General features: G+C 39.2%; 1 protein-coding gene across 1 annotated transcript in view; it reads right to left on the bottom strand.

Moving 5' to 3' along the window:
* pcdh11 (protocadherin 11) overlaps window positions 1-21,268 on the bottom strand; it is a 116,076-nt gene that overhangs the window by 29,192 nt on the left and 65,616 nt on the right. The window contains exons 5-6 of the mRNA XM_034543615.1: window positions 15,613-15,648; window positions 9,270-9,468 (exon numbers count right to left, since the gene is read on the bottom strand). Of these exons, the coding sequence (XP_034399506.1) occupies window positions 9,270-9,468; window positions 15,613-15,648 (235 nt within the window). The remainder of the gene's footprint in view (window positions 1-9,269; window positions 9,469-15,612; window positions 15,649-21,268) is intronic.

A 21,268-nucleotide genomic window follows, 5' to 3' on the forward strand; every position in this document is an offset into this window, starting at 1 on the left:
TTTCTGTTAATCCAATTATTGTTGCATACCCACACTCGTGTATGTGAGGGTTAAGCTCTTCTGAGAGTGAGGCATTAGTCGGCATGAGGGAGCCTCTGTATGACAGATGTTTGACACTTGGGTGGGACCGCTGGCTAAATGGAATCAGGACAAATCAATGCAATCATGCAGGTGTCTGGGGGAAATGGGGACAAAGGGACAGAGTCTGCCTGCCGGCTCACAAGAGCTCCTGGCGAGGATTAAGCACCAGGTCTGCTTCTGTTTCTGCATGGAGTGGCAGACAGCTGACTGACCTCACGAGTGCTACATTGCCTTGAGTCCCTCACAAAGAGCCCGAGCAGAAGTGCATCGCAAACTTGACCACGGTGTGTGTGATGAATATCTCAGCTCACTTGCTGAGGACGCCACAAAACAAGTGGGTTTATGTGTTCAGTGTCAAGACCCTCAAAGCCCCCTGTCATTTTCTGTTAGGCCAAACATGTCCTACAGGGCCTACCTGGATAAATCTACTCCCTCAGCATATCCCATTTGAACAACCACATCCTCCTCTTTCTACCTTCCTGCGCTCATTCAGCACAACTCTTTCTTTCTCTCCTTGCCACACTTTCACTCCATTTGTCAGAGTTACCGGCCTGCGAGTGGTTTCTGAAATGTTCCATTTGTCCATGAATACCAATTTATCAACCAGTCAGTGCATAGGTTGATCGGTACACTGCACGTACAATACAGCACGTGGGAGTAATTCCGTTGATGGGTGTGCATTCAACACCTGGATTAAATCACGCAGATTAAAAAGCGTACTTGAACCTGCATGTTTTATTATATTCCAACCGACCGAATTAACTGCTGTTAACTTCATCAGAATTCCAGTCTGTGTGTGTGTGCGTGCGTGTGTGAACTGTTATTCATGAGGTGTATTGCAATTCCATACGCGTGCTTGTGAAATTAATGATTTCACAGGAAAATATTGCATTCTTTGTGAATGACACATTTTACTTGAAATATGCTAAAAAGTGTAATATAGACAGATGGCATCATATCATTGATGTCATTGCAGCAATACTGCAGCTATCACTGTACATTTAATCTCATCAAAACTGCAATTTATCTCATAGTGATTTCTTATTGAAAAATAAGGCAAAGAAAAGCAGCAATATCATTTTACATTGGTCACATCATGGCGTTCTCCAAGCAAATTTTCCCTTTTTTTGTTCCTCTTTTTCATCTGTCAGCATACTTGTACCATTCATTTTGCTCTGATACATCCACAAATGTGCTCTTTTTAGGACAATGAAGCTTTAAAACGTCTCTGCCATGAAGTAAGTTTCCAGCCTGCCATGCTGTTTTGCAGCATATCAAGAAAACCCAGCTCAATAACATTAGAGGCTGAAAGAGTTGGTAAAAAATACACCCCCTGTGATGCTGTGGTCCGCTCAGCCTTCAGGAGACATATTGATGCACAGTTATTTTGGTCAATAAGTCCTTCTGAGCAGAGGCCATCCTTATCCTTGAGACCGACTCCATGTGAAAAATGAGAACGGGATGAGACCATGCATTTTAATCTGTCTATGCCTCTATATCTTAAAGGGGGGAGGGGAGATGGAGCATGTGGGGGGGGGGGAGATGCACTTCCTCTAACCCCGTCTCTGCCTCACTAATGCAGCTGTTAACAATAAACTATACCATCGGTTGTATAAAAACACAACACCTCTAGGCCGGAGCATAGTAGGTTTATTGAAGTAGGAAGCAGGCTGACCTCTCACCTCATGAAAGAATTTATAGAACATACATTCTCAAATTAGGAGATTTTTGTGTTCACACATTTTCATAATCACGTGTCACATTTTTTTTTCTGTTTGAGAGCAAAAGAAAGACCAGTCCCCCATTGCATACAGTAATATAATGCACTGGGTTCAAGTTTGAACTGGGAAGTGGCAGGTGTGCACTTTGTGCATCCAGTGTTGGTGTGTGTGTACATGTTGTGTGAGACGGGTGGGGATGCTGAGAGGGACAGCAGCAGTTCAATTTGCAGGGGAAACTATTACTGCAAACACAAGCTTGCAAACTAAAAATGAAAAGCAGCAGGTTTTTTTTGTAAAAAGCTATCTATAACAAATGGCCTTGAATAAAACATTAGCACATCTATATTTTATAGCTTCCCATGTTTCCCACTGCTTCTGAAGGGAGTGAAAGTTTCTGCTCTTTCAGACAGGTATGACCTCAGCTCATCACACTGAAAGGACAGCATGGTTATTGAAAAATGTTGCCAGGTTTGTGGTGTCCAGATCTGCGGTGAGATTTCATCAACGTTTTAAAGTTCAAGGAAGTTAAACGTGATCTGACATAATCGTTTTTTTAATGACTGGCAATAAAACGAATATGTGATGCATTGCCTTTTGCATCATGTGCCAAAGACACTACGAGCATCCAATAAATGGCTTGCCCAATCTTTTTCCTTTCAGGTGTGTTGCTGTTGTTTTTAATGATTTGTCTTGGATGTTACCGAGATCCTATCAGCTACATGGAATCAAGGACTAAAGTAGTTCACCTCTCTAGATCCCAGCATTTCACAGGTTTAATATGCAGCCCAAGCCATATTCCAGTTTAGGCATCACAGAGTCAGTGAAATGGAAGAAAGTGAATTGCTGGCTGGGGCCTTTGAGCCTCCATTCTTGTTTGAAGTCTCTCTCTATTTCTGCCCAGTTCAGAATACATTGTCCAGAGACAAGATCAAAGTTGGCAGCTATTGATCCCTTCCCAAACCAGACACAAGACTTACTGAACATGTTAACAACTTCGGAATGAATATTTTAATTGTACAGGTCTTTAAAAGCCCACTCAAGTCACAGTGCTGCAGAGCGAATTTGAAGCAGCAATTTTTGGACAGTCAAACGTGGCGTATCCAGCCAACTTTCTTGTTTTTCTCCTTGAGCTGAACTCTTTGAATATTCAAATCACATCTCTCAGGGCATGCCAGAGCATAATATTAAAATAAAGAAGACAATGTATTAGAGAGATGCATCAGCAACAAACTAAATATGTTCTTCATTAAAAACATTATTTAATCCCCTTAAATATAGTTTAATAAAATAACTAGATAATATAATTAAGAAGGTACATTTGTAGATGGCTTGTGAAAAAACTAAAAACAAGCTAAAAACAATCCAAAATAAGTTTCAAAATAAATACTAAGTATGTGTTGCTCAATCTGCAGTTGACTTAAAGTTCTGTTTTCAGTCATAACTGCTTGTCTGTTTCAATTAGTTTATAAGTCAGCCCATAACATTGTGATAATGTGTTGATGTTTCATATTATGTGTTTATTCTTCTGGTCGTGACATTATTGAAGGCCTGCTAATGGTATGGAAAGTGTAAATAACATGCTCTGATTGTTACAAAATCTTTCAATAGCCTTTATTTCCCCAGGTTGTTCTGTATGGATTTTTATGTTTGTACCAGAAAGTCCCCGTCTCAACTTCACAGAAGACTATGGCACGGCAACAAAGAAGGGGCCTAATACTCTGGAAAAGGAGGTTTCTAACATGACACTTCTCAGTCGTTTGAAATAGGGTGGAGAGAGATTTCTGTGAGCTGAGTTGACTCCTCCAGATCAATAGCCTGTCTCTCTCTCTCTCTCTCTATCTCTGAGACGACTGTTGTGGCATTTGAACCAGATAAAATAAGGGTTCCCCTCCACCTCACCTCTGAGAACCGAGCACTTCCACCAAATCCCAATCGGTTGAGAAGGATACAGATGAGTCCATCTAAATCCCCTCCTGACTCAGCTCTAGACCCCCAGCGGTCAAAAAAAGGAGAAAGGAAATAAGAAAAGAAAAAAACCTCAAATCATCTTACAAGGAAAGGTCCAATCTATGTAGGTTAATACTCACTGTTGCTTCATTTAGCTCTGTTGCAGGCCCACTGGGGCAGCTGCAAAAAGTTCTGGTAGCCAGAAGGCACAAAAGCTTTTATTTATTTATATGAGGGAGAATATATAGCAAGAAGCAAACTGGTGCAAATGATGTGGAAAAAAAGGAGTTTGAAGAAGTTATCTTGTACCTTGTGGAATATCTGCAAGAAAAGGAATAGGCTGCATTACCATTTTATGTGCGGCATGAATTAAATATACACACCGCAGACAGAATATCACTGATAACATGACAATTTGTAAGGTCATGGTGTGAAATGAATTAGAAATGCGTCCTCCCATCTTTTAACAACCACCAGCAATGTACCCCTAAGCAAGGCACTTCATTCTCAATTACTCTATTGAAGCTGCTCATTTGTCAGCAGCAGATGACGAGATGGGCAGGCAGGAGTAAAAGGTTGCACTAAGTGTTAATGTGGAGAAGGGCATTACTATCAAAGAAAGTGCCTGCTCAGCCATTTACATGAATCAAAGTTGGGGGTGGGGGGGAAGACACACCAAGCCTCAGAGTCTTACAACAGTTCATCATCTTTCTAACCTGTCAGCCAATTATCTGGATCTTGCAACAACGTTGGACTTTAAACTCTGGGAACAAGGGTCCTCTTCTCCTTTGCATGTCAGCTTAGTCTTTCCCCCTGGTCGCTGATGACATTGAAACACTAATTACGGCTAATTGTTCTATGCTGAATGGATTTAGTCACATTGCAAATGATATACCATTGGTCAGTGTCACAATGTTTCCACAGAAAAATTCAATGGGGAATGGAAATTTGCACAAATGAATGTAATTAAGAAGCACATTCATTACTTCTAATTGCATTTGAGAACCCTCAAAGTGAAACTGAGATTGGACTCATATGAATAATTAATGTAGCTTACTCAACTGAACGCTTTGGCGTTGTTGCCGTCACATAATGATGTGCTAAACTATCGACATGTATGACAAAATGCAGTTCCACAGTTTTAGTTTTAGCTCTAATCACAACCAACTGACTTTTTCTTTTTTCCTGCGTCCTCTTGAAATCCCTTTATTTCTGGGCACATTGGGTCTAGACAGTTGAATTCCAATATTAGCACAAGCTTGGCATTGGCGGCCAGACACACTGGGTTAAGTTAGAGGTTTGAAAAGTGTTTTAGTTCAAGTGGTCCCTGCACACTATGTTTTTCCAAAAAACTAACTCAGTCAACTTGAAACTCTGAAGGCTATTATGCAAATGATTGGACCTACAGAAATCAAAGAGTTGGTAACGTAACCCACACAAAGAATGAACCCAGTAAGCCTTTAATCTGATTATTTGTCTACTGGCATCAGGATCTTTAATAATGAAATATAAAAGCCTTGGATACAATATGACACGAAAAAAATAAAAAAATGTAAATATCAAACAAAATCATTGATTGAAATCTTTTATTTGATGAAGCAATTCCCTTTCGTAAAAAGTCTGTATTTGTTTAATACACTAGCAGCACGTGCTGTTTAAAACTATAATCTTATTATACTTGCAGTGTTTAAAAAGGATTGGCTTATTTTAATAGCAGATTTAGATCTTAGACAGACAAGGTGTAAGCTGGTCATTTGAAAGCCATATGCCGCAGATTAAGATACGGCACTATATTGTACAGCTTTTTCATGTTTCTTCCAGAGACTAATGCACTGCTTCAAAACTGGCTGTAGTGAGCTGCTTGTAAGTGGGCAAAAAGCACAAGCTCTTAAATCCCTCAGCTCCAACAACAGGGGAAAGAAATAAGTATATTACAAATCGTCCAGAGAACAAAATTGTGTATTGTTTGAAAAATGAAGGATTTAGACTCAGGGATTTGCTCCCACTTTGCTGCTCTTTGTCTGGAGGCTTAGAACTGTGTGCTGTTCAAGACATGATGATTCCCATCATTCAGAAAAAGAAAAACTTTTTAGGACATCATCGAGTCAACAACAGACTGTCCAAAATTAATACATTTAATAATTCAGTGTCAAGTGCATTCAAGTCACTCAAACAACAACAACAACAACAACAACAACAACAGAATCCCACGTCCTTTGTGAATCCAGGAAGTCAGTCACTTCTGATGCCTGGAAGGGGAACCTCTGTAAACCGGCATCGAGGATGCAACAGCACTGAGCCACCATATGAGAGAACGTCAACTGAAACGCTGCATATTTCTTATTTGAGGGAAGAGATGCATCGCATATCATTATGCTTTCTTCTTTCTGATGTTTTGATGAAATGCGGCAATGTGGCCTAAAGGGACAGGTACGATTCATCATGCCTAATTGTTGTGGATGTGTAGTTCTGTAAAAGCCAGCTGTCAGTAGTATGGGGGTTGGACCTAAAAACACACATGCTAATGCTATTAATTTGCAGCTTTTATCTATTTGTCGAGGAAGAGGAGGAAATATCAAAAGATTTTGGAACAATGTGTGACAAAAGTGGCGACAGCACCGAGACTGATGGCGGGTGGGGAAGTAAGCCTGGAGGGGAAAGCAAGAGCCTATAAAATGAACAGCCGCCTAACTCATAAATAATAGAAACATAAAATGTCATATGAACTTTATTTCAAGAGTGGGTGGCCTAATAAAGATGCAGGTTTAAAGAGGAGTTGAGAAATTCATTGTCATTAGAAGGCCACATGGCTTGCCTTTGGCACGGACAATTATTCAGTGCAAGCTGACATTCGGGTCCAAGCTGAAGCACCTTTACGAAACAATACCGCATTTGACTCCTGAAATCCTCTTTCTAGCAACTCAACGCTTGAGTCATTCAGTCTCTCGGCTCGATTTCCTCTTCTACACTTGGAGTCATTCCATCTCTTCTCCCCACTTTCCACTTGTCCTTGTTCTCTCTGCTTTACAAATTCAGTCGACATAATGCAAGATTGCCACCGCCATGCCAGCCTGGTGCTCATTGATAAACCCATATCAAATCCATCTGAGACCCTCTGTCACCAACGCACTCATCTCTGAGACGGTCAACATGCACAGGATCCATCTCTCCTTTTGAAGAGAGCAGTACAGAATCAGAGTTTATCTTTAAACCTCTGGAAGGACAAAATGGAGTCAGCGTCTCTCACTCTGTCTTCAAGTGATGTATGAACGGGTGTGCAAGTGTGCGTTAAATCAGCAGCATCTGAAAGCAAATGAAAGAGCTTTCTTGAATATTTGGGGTGTAAAGTGTATTCATTTAAATTATAGTAATATTAAATAAGAACTTCCTACATTTATCATCAGCCTGGAAAGGCAAACAATACATATGTGAAAGCTGCATAGTTCTACATATATTTCATATGGAATTATATACTGTATATGTATGTACAATTGATCAATTCCCTTCTTATATTGTGTTTATACAAGCCTCAACTATGAGCTGCTCCCTTTTTAACATCAGAAAAAATTATATTGACTTTACTATCGTTTGGCATGATAAGGTTACAACAGAGTAGGAGCTTTGTGGTTAAATAAGTAAAATTACTTTTCTAATATAAAACTACTAATATTAGACTCCAATATTACACTTTTGGTTAGTCTGTTAACACTCTCAATTCGATTTTTAATGCAGCAATTTGTAAACGTACACATGCATATACCACATTAGCATGGTCTTCTATCTAAAACTAATCCACTTCAACAAATATTACCCTAGAGTGAAAGTGGGTAATAAGTGCAGTATTTGAGTACGTTTATGAGGTATGAGCTGTTTATGTCACTGAATATTAATGAGATGATGAGCAATTGCTTCTGTATGTGAATGAATCCCATATATGAATCACTGCTGTCACCATGGTGAATATATTAAAGTGAACAGCTGGGAAGGAGAGGTTTGATCATTAGATGCTTATGTTTGGATGTGTGTTCGATATGCGTGTGTAGGTGTGTGTGTGTTTGTGGGGGTTTGTGTGTGGGTGGGTGTGTGGGTATGGAGGTCAGCTGGTTGTGGGTAGCTATCTTGTAAAAAAAAAAAATTCTTACTGTTAGTTGCAATATCCTCTGATCAAAAATAGAAAAATCACATATGGGACGGACCTTTGCATGTAAATGAACCGGAAGCCATCACCAGGATGTCACCCATCGTGTCTAATGTCTAACAAACGCATTCACACTCACACTGACACCCGAGCCCCGGACCTGTCAGCACAGCTGCCGGGGAGGCAGATGCCCCAATGACTGTTGTCTCACTTACACACAATGACACAAAGGCGATACTGCACGTAGTCGTAGGTGCATGCAAACCAATCTATTTCTCCCTATCCTGTAGATTTTCTCTGCTGGATATAGAATAAAAAAAACAAGACTCATTATTTTGACAAGTAACTCTGTGGAATGGCTAAAGCATTTCTAGCAATGATACACACGGGCCACAGGAGGAGTGAAGGTCTGCTCCGATGTGAGACTCGATCCAGCCTGGAATATATGATGCAGGGTTACCTCCAGAAAATAACATCCAATCCACTAGGACTGGAATATCCAGCTTGAAGTGGAGGGGGTTGGTATGTGACAAGGACAGGGATATGGGACTCAGAATAGCCTTGTTCATGTTAAGGTGGAGCAAAATCATTGTAGCAGCATCATTGGCATGCTGCTGGTGCTCCGGCTTTGGATCTACACTACCAATGGTGGAAAAAAACAGGATCCTCTGTGGTGTGTCTTAAGCACATTTCTTTTCCCTCAGCCAGTTATTTGAGCAATGGGTTTAAAAAAAATAAAATCTGTTGTATATGTATGAGGAATGAGTGTTGCTTTGCTGCATTCAATGGGGCATTTTATGGAGAACATCATTGGGCAGTAAGCCAGGCAGCTGTCTTGTGAATCATTTGAATATGATGATTCCTTTACCTACAGCTTCGCACTCGACAACATTTACAAAATTCAGCCTTACAAAATTAATTGTCAATAATATATATTTTTTGCACTCCCACGACAACAGATCCACTGCTTGTTTTGATCAAATCCAATTAATTTGCTTTTCTATTATGACTGACATGTTTTGGGGTTTTAAATCTCAACACATAACATTTACAGGGATTTATTTCTCTCTCAGAAATGCAGCCCCCTGTTTGGCATATTTATTGTGCAACAAAACTGTGAAACCTTTTCTGTATAACTGTATGTTTGTTACTCATTTTTATTTTACCAGAACACAGTTAAAGGTTAGCAAGGATGTCTTGTTTCTATGACAATCACAGCTGTAATCTCAGTGAATTATGTTACCGTCTAAAAACACAGATGGTCACTTGTGAATTACATTATGGAGATTCAGCCTAAAAAAATCACAACAATTTTGATAAAAGTAAAAAAAAACATTAAAATAACAGATTTGCCTGCTGCCTTGGCAAAATGGAGTACTCACTTGATTCAGGGTCTGAGTTTCCATCTCCCTCAGTGCGGCTGTTTGGTGATGTTTGCTCATAGTACTCCTCCTGGGGGAAGTTGAGGGGAAGAGGTTGGGTGGTGCTGGCTGTGCTGCTCGGCTCCGGGTCTCCCAGCCCGCTGTCACTGCAACTCTCCTGGGAACCATCTGGAAGATGGAACGTCACGCGGCGCTGGGTCTGAAGCACACCAACAAACAAGGAATGTTGTGTTAGAAATCCTGTCCCGTTTAAAATGCCCCAAAAGAAAAAGAAAAGATAGGAAATAAAGTGTAGTGTGGGGGAGATTGTGAGTGCAAGTTGTCTTGTATGTCACAGCTAAAGACTGAGGTGAAGAAGCAACCTAAAAGGGACAAATACCAGTAAGATGAGTCATGCTTCAATCCTTTTAAAGCCCTAAAATGTGTAGCTACTCAAGATTTTTACTGTAAAATATGGGGATACAAATAAATGAAAATGTCTAAGTTACGAAATATCCAATTCTCCAAGTACAATGGAGATGGATGGATGAATGAAAACACTCACAACATCGAAAAACTACATTTACAAAATCAACAGTAATGTTTCTTCATAGAAATAGCGAAGTCGAGTCGGTTAAGACCAAATAGCATTGTTGGCTACGGATCTCTGGGAATAAATATTAGAGGCTCAGATTAAGTGCACTGGATGTCAGGTGACAAAGTGTAAAGATCAAAAAAGTCTGCAGAGAGAAAATGTAGATGAATGGGTCAACCCAAAACGTGACTGTTACCCAGGAGGCCGTTTGTTCGTGTCCTGTGTGAAAAGTGAACCTACGTAATACTAACAAACCTTGTAAAAATCCAATGTCATAATCAATTGAATGTTTGACCCTTCACCACAGTTATTGCTACACTGTCTTTCTATCAAAATTGACCGCCAGAGAAAGGTATCTAAAATCAAATTGTCATTCCAGGGATGAATGCACCTTGGTAGTATCCTCTTCTTTTATCCAATTCTTTCTGCTCCTATAGAGAGTCTTGGCACACCAGCACTGACAAACAAAGACTACTATCAATATGAGTGGTGACAACAATGATCATTTATGCATGAATGAGCAGAGTTGGCGTTTACAAGGAAAATCCTTGCCTGATTGCATCAAGTGGTGTTGCCGAGCACTGCTTTCGTACTCTTTGCCTGATTTTAATTGGAAAATATGCCAGAATTGCGTCCTGTTACCAGGAGGACTAATTGAAACAAACTTCATAACCCAAAAATAATTTCTGCTCTGTTGAGTTTAGTGAATTACTTGACTAAAATATTTATAATTGAAACGGCTTGTCCTGTGAACAGATGGGATGTGTATGCACAGGTTGAACTATGTCCTAGTTTTCTATCTTACCCAGTTTAGACATAAAAGAAGTGGAAATGTGTGTGGAGGCTGAGATTTTGATTTGTAAAGTCTTGGGGATCACAGGAGTGTGGGCATTTTCGTCTGAAAGGTGCAGGCTTCTTTTATTTCTCTGGTGGTTTACAGAAGTTTCATGTTGCAATATTTCTTTGGAGCAAAGAAATAAAACACATCCTGCTTGTGTGTGTAATGATGTCTGCTAACAAGCAATTCCTATAGAAAACGCACCACAAACTTACACTAATGTTCATTGTGAGGCACAGTGGGTAATCTGTACTGGACATAGCACTGATTTCATTTTTTACTTAAAAAAAACAATTGAGTGAGGAGTGAGGCAATCCGACTTGGCTTTGAGGTAGCATCTGTAAAATTGTCAAAATGAAATATACTTTAGCTTGAATTCATGTCTTCTCATGACTCCCCTGAGCAGCATCCTACTGCGTCACAATGTATAGGACAATAAAACACATGAAATATAATTACACCCTCAGCTACGGTTATTGCTGTGAATTTCCTTCATCCCATTATTCAAGCTGATAAGAGATTCATTCTTTTCAAGAGCAAATACAACTGGAGCGCAGATTACTATCTTGATTTTCTTCATCACTGTAGCAGCAAGAGCAATATGCGAGTCCTGAATTAAAAACATCATAAACACATGCTCCCTGAAGCTCAGGAGGAGGTGATGTCTCTGTGTGAACATATTTTTTTCTTTGCCACTATAGTGCGTAGATAAGTTCTTATTGTTCTTAGATAAGACTGAATCAGGCTTGGAAAATAAGAGAGAGGGAGAGTGAAATAAAGTCTGGCACTAATGAATGAAACACTGCCAAAAACCAAGTGCACAAAAAGCTTCATTTAAAAACTATCAGCAAGGGTTGACTAACCTAAATACACACAATTAGTACCCTGAAAGCAACACTGAGTGGTTTTCAATGCTGTGATGTTGAAACAGCTAGCTAAATATTCTATTTACTTGATTCATCTATCTAGATCCGGAGGCAACACATCGCTGTGCGTGTGTGTGTGTGTGTGTGTGTGCGTGTGTGTGTGTGTCTGTGTGTTAGTAAAGTATAAGACAGATACAAAATAAGAGTGTAAGAGGGGCGTGGAGTCAAAGACAAACAGAAAGAACACACAACCTTCAACACTTCAACACAACTCTAAAACAGAAGCTTTTGTTGCGGTTGTTTGTATTAGGACAATAAGAAAGAAAACATCCACTGTCTGAAAAACATAAAAGTATATGACGCAGGACTGCTTGAAATGTATCTTGTTTTTATTGCATGTGTAGTGATGCCTTCTGCTGCCAAATGATGAGGTATATTTCTATGGTTCTGTATAGAGAGGAAGTTTTCCCCCCCGGTTTTATTCATTTTCTAAGACAGAGATAAATACCTTGCTGGCAAAATCATATAATGTGTGCCATGTTTGCCCACGCTTTCAAGTAGTCTAAATATCTACTTCTTCTCAAACAGCGTTGGCAGCTGTTTCTCAAATTACTGGAGGATATAGGCAAAAAGCAGTGTCCAGGTTCCAGCAAAAGAAAGAGCCCACTTATGAAAGGTTGGCAGCTCTACAAAAAGCCTGCTTCCTCTCTACATGACTCTAATTATTGTAAACAATGGCATCCAAAATCTATTAGAACAAACAGCTGTCCGTGACAATTAGGACTTAATAATTTTGCATAATGTCTTCGTTTTCAGACCGCTGTTTATTCAAACCCATTGAAGTTGCTGCCAGGTGTCAAGAAAAGTCTAATTTAAAGTCATACAGAGCTCAAATGTTAATTACAATTAAATACCAATTATTGGTCTTAAATAAATAAAGGTTTGTAATGACTAATGTAAATTTAACATTATGTTGAAAGATAAACATGACAAATCAAAACAAACATTCACAGAGGAGTAAAGGGGAGTGTTTTGCTAAGCATTATCACTTATTTGAAGAAGCTGCCAGAAATCCATAAAGCAAAGACAAGCTGCGGTAAGAGATATCAAGACCAAACAAAGCCTGTTCAGCCAGATAAAACACTGCCTTGAGAAGTATGTACACAGCGATAAAATGAACAGGAGAGATGCATGCCAAGTTCTACAATACAACATGCAAGCCAATCCAAAACCCTCCCTCTGGGAACCTCCCAGACAATAGGCAGATAGGTCCGGATGAGAAGTCCGTCTTGTTTAGATGTAGAGGGAGGAGAGGACAGGTGGCCACAACCTCTTTCTTTGGTAGGCCACAGCTCTTTCAGTTGTATTATTATATATAGGCTCCCTCCAACTAAAACTCTCTAGAAATAGTCGGTGCTGCACAGAGAGGGACTTGGCTGACAACCACCTCACTTTGAGTGATAAACAGGGACCACTTAGGAGTGAATCAGGGGAGATTGGCTCTGCCATTTCAGATAAAGATCAGCTTGCGGGCACACCCAGACCTGCATAAATCTGTTCAGAGGAGATGGGGATTTTTCATGTTGCACGTGTCGGAAAAATTAAATAAAAACAACAATGGCAAGGTACCGGTATTCATCTAAACAAATTCCCTCTTCTGCATATTGCCAAGATTGTGCAACATCTACTCAACTGTTAGTGATTTTACTTTGTGAGAGCGTCCTTTGTTTTTGTACATGCTGTTCCAGCGCAGCCTATTTTGTGTGATGTGATATGCCACTCTGTGTGAAATGGTGAGTTAGCAGGAACATGCAAGAAGGAGGTGATTGTAGCATGTGGGTTGAGAGATTAATGGGTGATTTTTGACAAATCAAATGTTAACATTTTCCACCATTATTGAGTCATATGCTCATGATGATCTTCTCAGTATTCGTACAAATGTTCAGTCCTAGCAAAGCCTGCAGGGTCTTACACTGAACTGTAATGTTCCTCTGGTTACTAAAACACTTTAATAATTTCTAGTAATATGTACATATGATGGCTAGAAGATATACAAAAACAACATATATATTTGCCAATTGATTTATAAATACACATCAAATAATATTAGAAATATGTAACACTATTAGACAACTAATAGGACTGCCCTCCAAAAATTACAGCAAGGTCAAAACACACATGCCGTGGTGTGCAGCAACGGTCTCTGTTGAAATTGAGAAAGTTTGAAGAGCATGTTATTGTGCAAAGAGCCGGAGGAACTCTCCTTCACCAAAGACTAGTGAATGCTGTGGCCGCGTGCCGAACATGAGCTGCAGGTTAAAGAGAGTTGGAACACTGAACAGAAAAAAGATGATGTGACGGTCACATATGCCAAAACACAAATGAGTTTAATATTAATGGCATCTTACAAGGAAGTATGAAATGCCCTCTAGAGCTGAGTTGAATATTTTACGTAAGCAAGCAACAATACAGACAATTGAAAGTGAGACATTTTTCGCTTGCAGCAAAACCGACGAGTAGAGAGTTATGAATGTATGGACACAAGGGAGAGCTGTGTCGAAATTGGTGCACTTTGGTCACATGACATGTTTACTATTAATACACTTTGAATAAACAAGTGAACGGAGCTCACTGACTGCAGTTCGATCCACAACCAAACTCTTCCTCACTTCTCTGGAGTCAATATGTGCGGATTGCCAACTGGAAGGAGAATCGAACCAGAGTGTTTGACCGGTGTTTCTGACCAACTTGGTTGTGTGTTTCCCTCGTGAGTAGGACTAGATTTCCCTGGCGTAAGACAGTAATAAAGTTACCACCACCAAAATACCCTCTGCTAATTAAATCCATGCTCTACTTTATAACCGCGATGATTATGTCAAAGCAAGCGAACATCCACCAAGTGTATATCAGCTATGTATGTTTCTGGCTATACTTTTCTCCATTTCTCTAACTGGGAATGTTTTTTAATAATGCATTATATTTTTAAATTGTTATATTTTCTGGAGTAACATGTAAAGTACAGTAAGAAGGGTTACGCCCTCTTAGTCGATTAGTCAACTTTCTGTTGTTTTGGTCTCAGTCAACAAAGATTTCTTAAGTCAATATGTCATTTTTTGTAATGCTTTTCAATCCTGATTGAACAAGTCTATCACATCTTAGCACATATCTGCTAAACACAAGATTTAAAGTGTTGCTTTTGTGGGATTTTTTTGTGGAGATGTTTTACAGGTCTGTTTTCTGATTAAATCAACTCATCAATGAATCAACAAAATCGCATGAGTGTCTTGGACAGCCCTAACTGTAAATAATATACAGTTGAGTTGCCTATATTCTGAGGGTTTGTTGGGCCTTTTGTAAGTTATTTTGGGGTACAATGACTTAATATTTTTAATATTTAAAGATCATAATAAATCTATATATGTTTGGGGTCTTTTTAGTTGTGACCCGAGGCAGTTGCCTAACGGTAACGGTTGCCTCTGGAGTTTTTTCCCGTGAATGTGAGTGCATTTCTCTGTTGTTTCTCACCTGTGCCTTGGGTGTGTGGCACAACTATGATTGACAGGTGTATTGCACAGATAAATTGTTTGTATGAGCAGTTTTTAAGAAAACTGCTATAAGCTACACCACAGGCGAAGCATTCAGCCAGTTCTGAACAGGCATGTTTTAAATGGGCACTGCACGAGTTCCCATAAAAAACTACACAGATGGAAGAAGCCATGCAAATATATGGTCATCACAGTGACATAGCAACTTTACAGAAAGATATTAAAAAAAGACATGAAGAACTATCGCTATTGGATGAAAACCTTGTATCTATAAGATATTCTATTGTTAGGACATATAAATATAGTTTTCATGGTTTCTTAATGTTTACCGAACATTAATATATGTGTAACTTGTGTAGAATATAGTAATAGACCATATGCCTATGGTAATATACATGCAAGAAGGAGCAGAGAACAGATTTACATTAACATTAACGTAGGTGTGACTTGTGTAAAATATAGTAATAGACCTTATGCTTATGGAAATATACATGCAAGAAGAAGCAGAAAATAGACTTACATTCACAGAGGTTATCTTGCCAAGTTGACAGGTCTCCTGCAAAGACAGAAGAACATTTCACATCACTATCTGACCGGCACTTTATAGAGCATTTACAATGGAAATGTGTCTGTGGAGCCAACAAAGGAAACTGCACTGGGAACTTTCCAGTCATCTTAAAGTCAGTCAGAGTTTACAATTGACAACCTCATATATTTTGTGAGTCTTTTTTTTAAAGTTTGTATTGAGATTCAGGATACATATTGATTTCTTCTGCAGAACCAGAGTTTGTGAAGCACATTTCCGTGCTGCAGAGTACACAGCAATGTAAAGCGTAGGGCAAACCTGACATCCTGACAACACAAGCCATATAACTGACACTTTGATGAAGATGTTTTCTCTGCATGTCAGGCAGGAAAGAGAAAAGAATATCAAATGAAGCATCAAAAATTAACAATAAACAGCGACAAGCTTCTAAATTGGGAACAAAAGACAACTGCAAGCCTGCAAAATAGCATCTGATCTCTGGGGACTGCGATAACTCACAGAGAGATAAGAGTATTTAATTTTTAATCACCCATTTTGTTTTCTTTGTACTGTGTATAATAATCTGAGTACATGACTTGATTTTCAAAGAAAATAAAAGAAATCTGGCAGTGAGGAGCCACTTAGAAAGGGAGAATCATAGAGGACTGCTGGGGTAGAATGGTGGAACAATGAACAGGAAACTCATTCATGTCAACAGATTATCCCACTAATTGTTCACCAAGGAATGCTGCTGCTAACTGAGCTATAGAGCACTGCACCAAAAGCTATTCATCAAAAGAAAATGGAGCTCCATGCTGGACCACTAAACTAAACTAAACTGTCTCCAAACCTCTGACAAAAAACTGCCTGGCACAGTAAATTCATTGTATTGTATATTATTTATATAGAGTAATGTTTCGAGGTGGAGATGGGCATATATACTGTGTATATATATATAATAGTGTTGACTAGACTAACAATGCTTTTTGTGAATAATATTAAGATTATTATTATTATCATTATTATTATTATTATATTGACACATGTCATACATGTTTTCAACATTTTTTCTCTACTTCAACAGTTTCAAGATTCAGATTTTGACATTTGTATTTTGTAATACGGTGGTTATCATGTCATTATGGGACTATCTGATTCCATACAAACATCCTAATTTTTTTGTTCTGTTCTGAAACATATGAGTTGTGTGTGTGGCTGTTACTTAATAACAATAAATAATGTCACATTAGAGGGGCTGCAAAATAACTCTGATTAACCCCCTTCATGAGTACCTCATTGAAAAAAAGTCAGCGACCAACTGGTGAACATAGTGGAGCATTTAGCAGCTGAAGACCAAAACCGAGCTAACATTGGCGTAAACAATGGACTTGCTTTTGTCAGGTGGAGAGAAACGTGACTCCTAAAGAATGACATTGTTGCATTGCATATGCTGGATGTGAAAATAGGCAACTGTTTCCTCACATGTTTGCAATAACAACTTCATTACCAGTCAATATTGAGTTTACAGCTTGCTGTGCTGTGCCCATGTTGAAAAAACACAAATGAATACAGGGTTATTGTCTAAAATAGGTGATCTTGAACAATATTATATAAGTTAACTATTTTTGTCGTGGGATGAACTGCCCTACTTTGAGGCCCCAGCATATGTTTGATGGTCTATTCGTAAAATAAATACTAAAACGATGAGTTATGATCTCAAAAGTACAATTACTGCAGTCTGGATTATTTTCTATTAAATATGAGGCATGCAAGTAGACAATGCAACAATTATAATACAATACAGACATTATCTAACACAGAACTGCTTATGGAAATATATATAGGTTATATCTAAAAGAGATCTTTATCATTGTTATAAGCTGGTGAGTATATTTTTGCTGCACCTACTGTATACACCAGTCTGACATTATGGCTGGAACATGTTACAGCACTAACCCCTATAATAAATTGAAAGGGAAAACAAATGTAACATATTTCAGGTTTATTTCTTAAATTAATGAAATAAATAATAATCTCTTCTTTTCCTTTTTTGCATAAATGAGCACACCAACATTTGTCAGGACTTATTTGCATCCACTGACTGGTCATTTAAGACAGGTTTTTACTTGAGGCTGCCATCAAGCAGTTGTTTCTTCTCCATGTAATGTTTTATTCAGCATCTCGTGACACACACTTCAAGTCAGAGACCTGGCAAACCAATTAAATATATGATAATGTACATGAGGGATCTGAGAAGGTGACCTGTGCTTGTCTCATAGTTAGATGGCATTCAAAATAGTAGTTGTACATCTGATTGCTGGAGACCATCAATTTGTTTTCTCTTTTCTTTTTCCTCAGTATGGATTGGTCAATGACCTTCTCTCTTTATGGACGCCGCTCAAACTAGTGGTTTCAAAGCCCCCATATGCATGCCTGGGAGAGAGAGAGTTATGCTCAAGATAAGTGCATTTGTTGGTGAACCACATCAAAGTAGAGAGTGATGACTTAGTGAGCAAAGGCACTGGAGCTTGAACCGAGCCTTTGATCACCCCAGGCACTCTGATCATTAAAATATTGGATAAATAATTGATTAAAAACACCAAAGCCTTATTGTGCTATGTTTCTGCATCCAAATGAATCCTAATTTTGAGACACAGTGGCTGCACAATGCATGCATGTATGTAGGTAGCAGCATAATAGAATACTGTGACTTTCACACAATGTGCAAATATTGTTCATATTTTGTAACACTGCCTATCTGTTCACCAGCACTGAGTTACAGTATCAACTGGAGACAGGTTGAAGGGCTGCAATAACCTTCTCCAGTGAGGATCTGAACTGTGGCACAGAGGTAAAAGGAAAGGGTTATAGTCAAAAGGAAGGTGGGAGTGCATTCCAGCTGTGCATAGGTTGCTGGAGTGTAGCTAATATTATATCTATGGCGAAGCCTGCAGTGTGCAAAAGAAAGACAATGAGCCCACTGTGTGCATACCAGGGATATTAAAAAGAGAATTTTCCATCAGCTTTTGTAAATACGCTAGTAAATCTCCCTCAGTACATTTAGACTATGAAAATGAATCTATATTCATCCTGATTTCAAACTTAAAACAACAGGCCAAAGCGTTCTGTATTTATTACATTGCATGCCTCTAAGCATTAAAGCTAAACAAATATATTGTACACTATTGGGTTGCCAACATAAGCACAGTTAGTAGATATTAATTTCATTAGTAGGGCTGTGTTTCATTAAAAAAAATCCTGTACTGTGATATAGGAGCAATAAAAGATAGTGCCAACAGGAAAGCTTGGACAATTCTTGGAGAGCTGTCTCAGCTAATGTTGAGTGTACAGCATGATGCTCTTATTTCATCAATATCTGGAGTCAAGAACAATTAAACAGCAAGAAACACAGTTGGCAGCCTCTGTACTGTTCGTCAAACTAATATAACTTATTTGTACCCAAGTAAAAATAGCCAGAGATGCTGCTTCAATAACTGCATGTCTATTTCTAAGGTCTCGTTATTTCCACTTTGATATGATTTTCCCCATGACCTCTGTGAGCTTGATGACACGGAGCCCTGTCAACTCCAGATAACTAAGGAATAACAATCAACTTCATATCCCTTGTGCTCATTTTCAGCAATTACTATGACAGGTGTCCAAATGATCAGTTGACTTCACAAGGAAGGACGTATTCCACTATATTAATATCATATAGGAAATGAAACCTGTCGCTTGAACATTTTGATATGCCCCAACTAAATTGGCTGACCTCATCAATCTGTCAAGAATAGGACAGCGTCACAGTACAACGTTGTGTTGAGTTAAATTCATTGGCAGTACGGTCAAGGTCTAAAAAAATGGTACCTGTAGACGCTTTGCTGCAGTTTGTGAAAAAAATATTTTTAAAGAATGTATGAATTGATAACTTCAAGCTAGAGTGAAAGTCAAAAAAAATTAAAACAATTATCCCAGGGGTCCCCATGCTCCTAATAGTTTAACACTAATGAGATCTGCTGTGCCCATCTCTACAGCCTCCCACATTACAGTATACTTCGTAATGTAAATACCTTTGACGGTGGGGAGGAGCACAGAGCGAGGCAAAGAGACAGGAAGGAAGCATGCAAGCTAGCCATGGTCTCTTGAGCTGCCAGAGCCCACCCTTGCGTATTTCACATTAGTTTTGACTCCGACTCAGGGGTTCCTTGGTGAGGCTCACTACATTGTGCTGCTGTTCCGTTCAGCCAGGACTTGTCAGGTCAACTCTGTGTACCAGAAATGTCTGGGCGGTGCCACAGTCTACGACTTCAGCTGTTCAGAGAAGGTGGGAGAAATGTGGCCTGCTATCAAGTGATTATCCCCACGGGTGAGATGGATGTGGCTGAATTCATCAATAGAAGAAAAATGAGAGCTTTGTCAGGTAGCTGTGTCACGGTCACACACATTCAAACATATGCACGCATAATACAAATATTCAGAGTGGAAAACTTGGACGTGTATGCCATCTGCTCGGGTGTGCATGCACACGAAACGTGGATGTCTCCGCCAAGGAACAGTGGGCAGAGTTCAAGTTTGCATCCCTTCTATTTCTGGCGAACGCAGCATGTCTTAGACAGCGTGATAAAACTGTTGCAAACAAAACACCTCCTCATCAAAAGGGGCTAATAAAGTCTTCAATATACTTAAGTGTAGCCTTAGATAAATACAATCCCCATTTCCCCCTGCATTGGTGTTCAGTTGTCCAGAGTGTATTGATGTACTTATTGACATTCAATAAAGGGAAACCCTCTCAGCAAACCACACACAGTGGTGTAAATCCTGTACACCTCTTGAGTGTGCACAAGGAGCAGCTTTCCTTTAACACAATTACTAGACAGCAATAATGTCACAGTGTGTTTGAACCAATTTTGATTTACAAGTGGACAACATGTTGCCGTTTCATCAGCTTATTATTATTAAGTGGTCTGTATATGTGTGTTTCCCCGAGACAATACCCCTCTTGCTCCACTCTTAGTGAGGTATTGATCCTTCCAGTCTACCGCCCCCTCCTGATTTCATTAGGCGAGCTGCTGTTAATTACTCCACACTCTAACCTTTTGCTGTTTCATTTGGGCCGACAAATTGGGTGAATTAAAAAAGGGGAGGTAGGAAGAGGAAAAGAGAGAAAAAAAGAGAAGAAAAGCTCCCTGGCAGCTGTAGTGGTGGACCCCCTCCTCTCTCTGAGGCCCTTGTGTCGGAATCCCAAGCGGCGTAATAATTAAAAAAAGTTCATCAATTTTCTCTTTGCGCATCAAATTATGCAGAAGGAGGCTACTCCGGTAATTGTTGCAGAGGATTCATTTACGAAAACCATACCAGCTAGATCTGGTATGGTTGTCTGGGGAGTTGGAGCATTTTGCCTTTTTTAACTGTTTTTAACATGTATTTGTAAAAGGTGTCTCAGCTTCAAGCAGGCTGATCATTAATACACACTTTATTCATGTGTGCATATTGATTTAAAAGGATCATGTGAGAGACATAACTAAGGACACATTTTTGTTTCACAGCCCTATTTACTAACAAACCAATTTGCCTACTTAAGGGAGGTATTATGAGAGTATGATGTGACACATAGCTGCAAAGTTATAATTAGACTTGATTTAATACCTTA

Source organism: Cyclopterus lumpus, chromosome 10 (assembly GCF_009769545.1).
Source record: "Cyclopterus lumpus isolate fCycLum1 chromosome 10, fCycLum1.pri, whole genome shotgun sequence".
In the NCBI taxonomy this organism is placed as follows: Eukaryota; Metazoa; Chordata; class Actinopteri; order Perciformes; family Cyclopteridae; genus Cyclopterus; species Cyclopterus lumpus.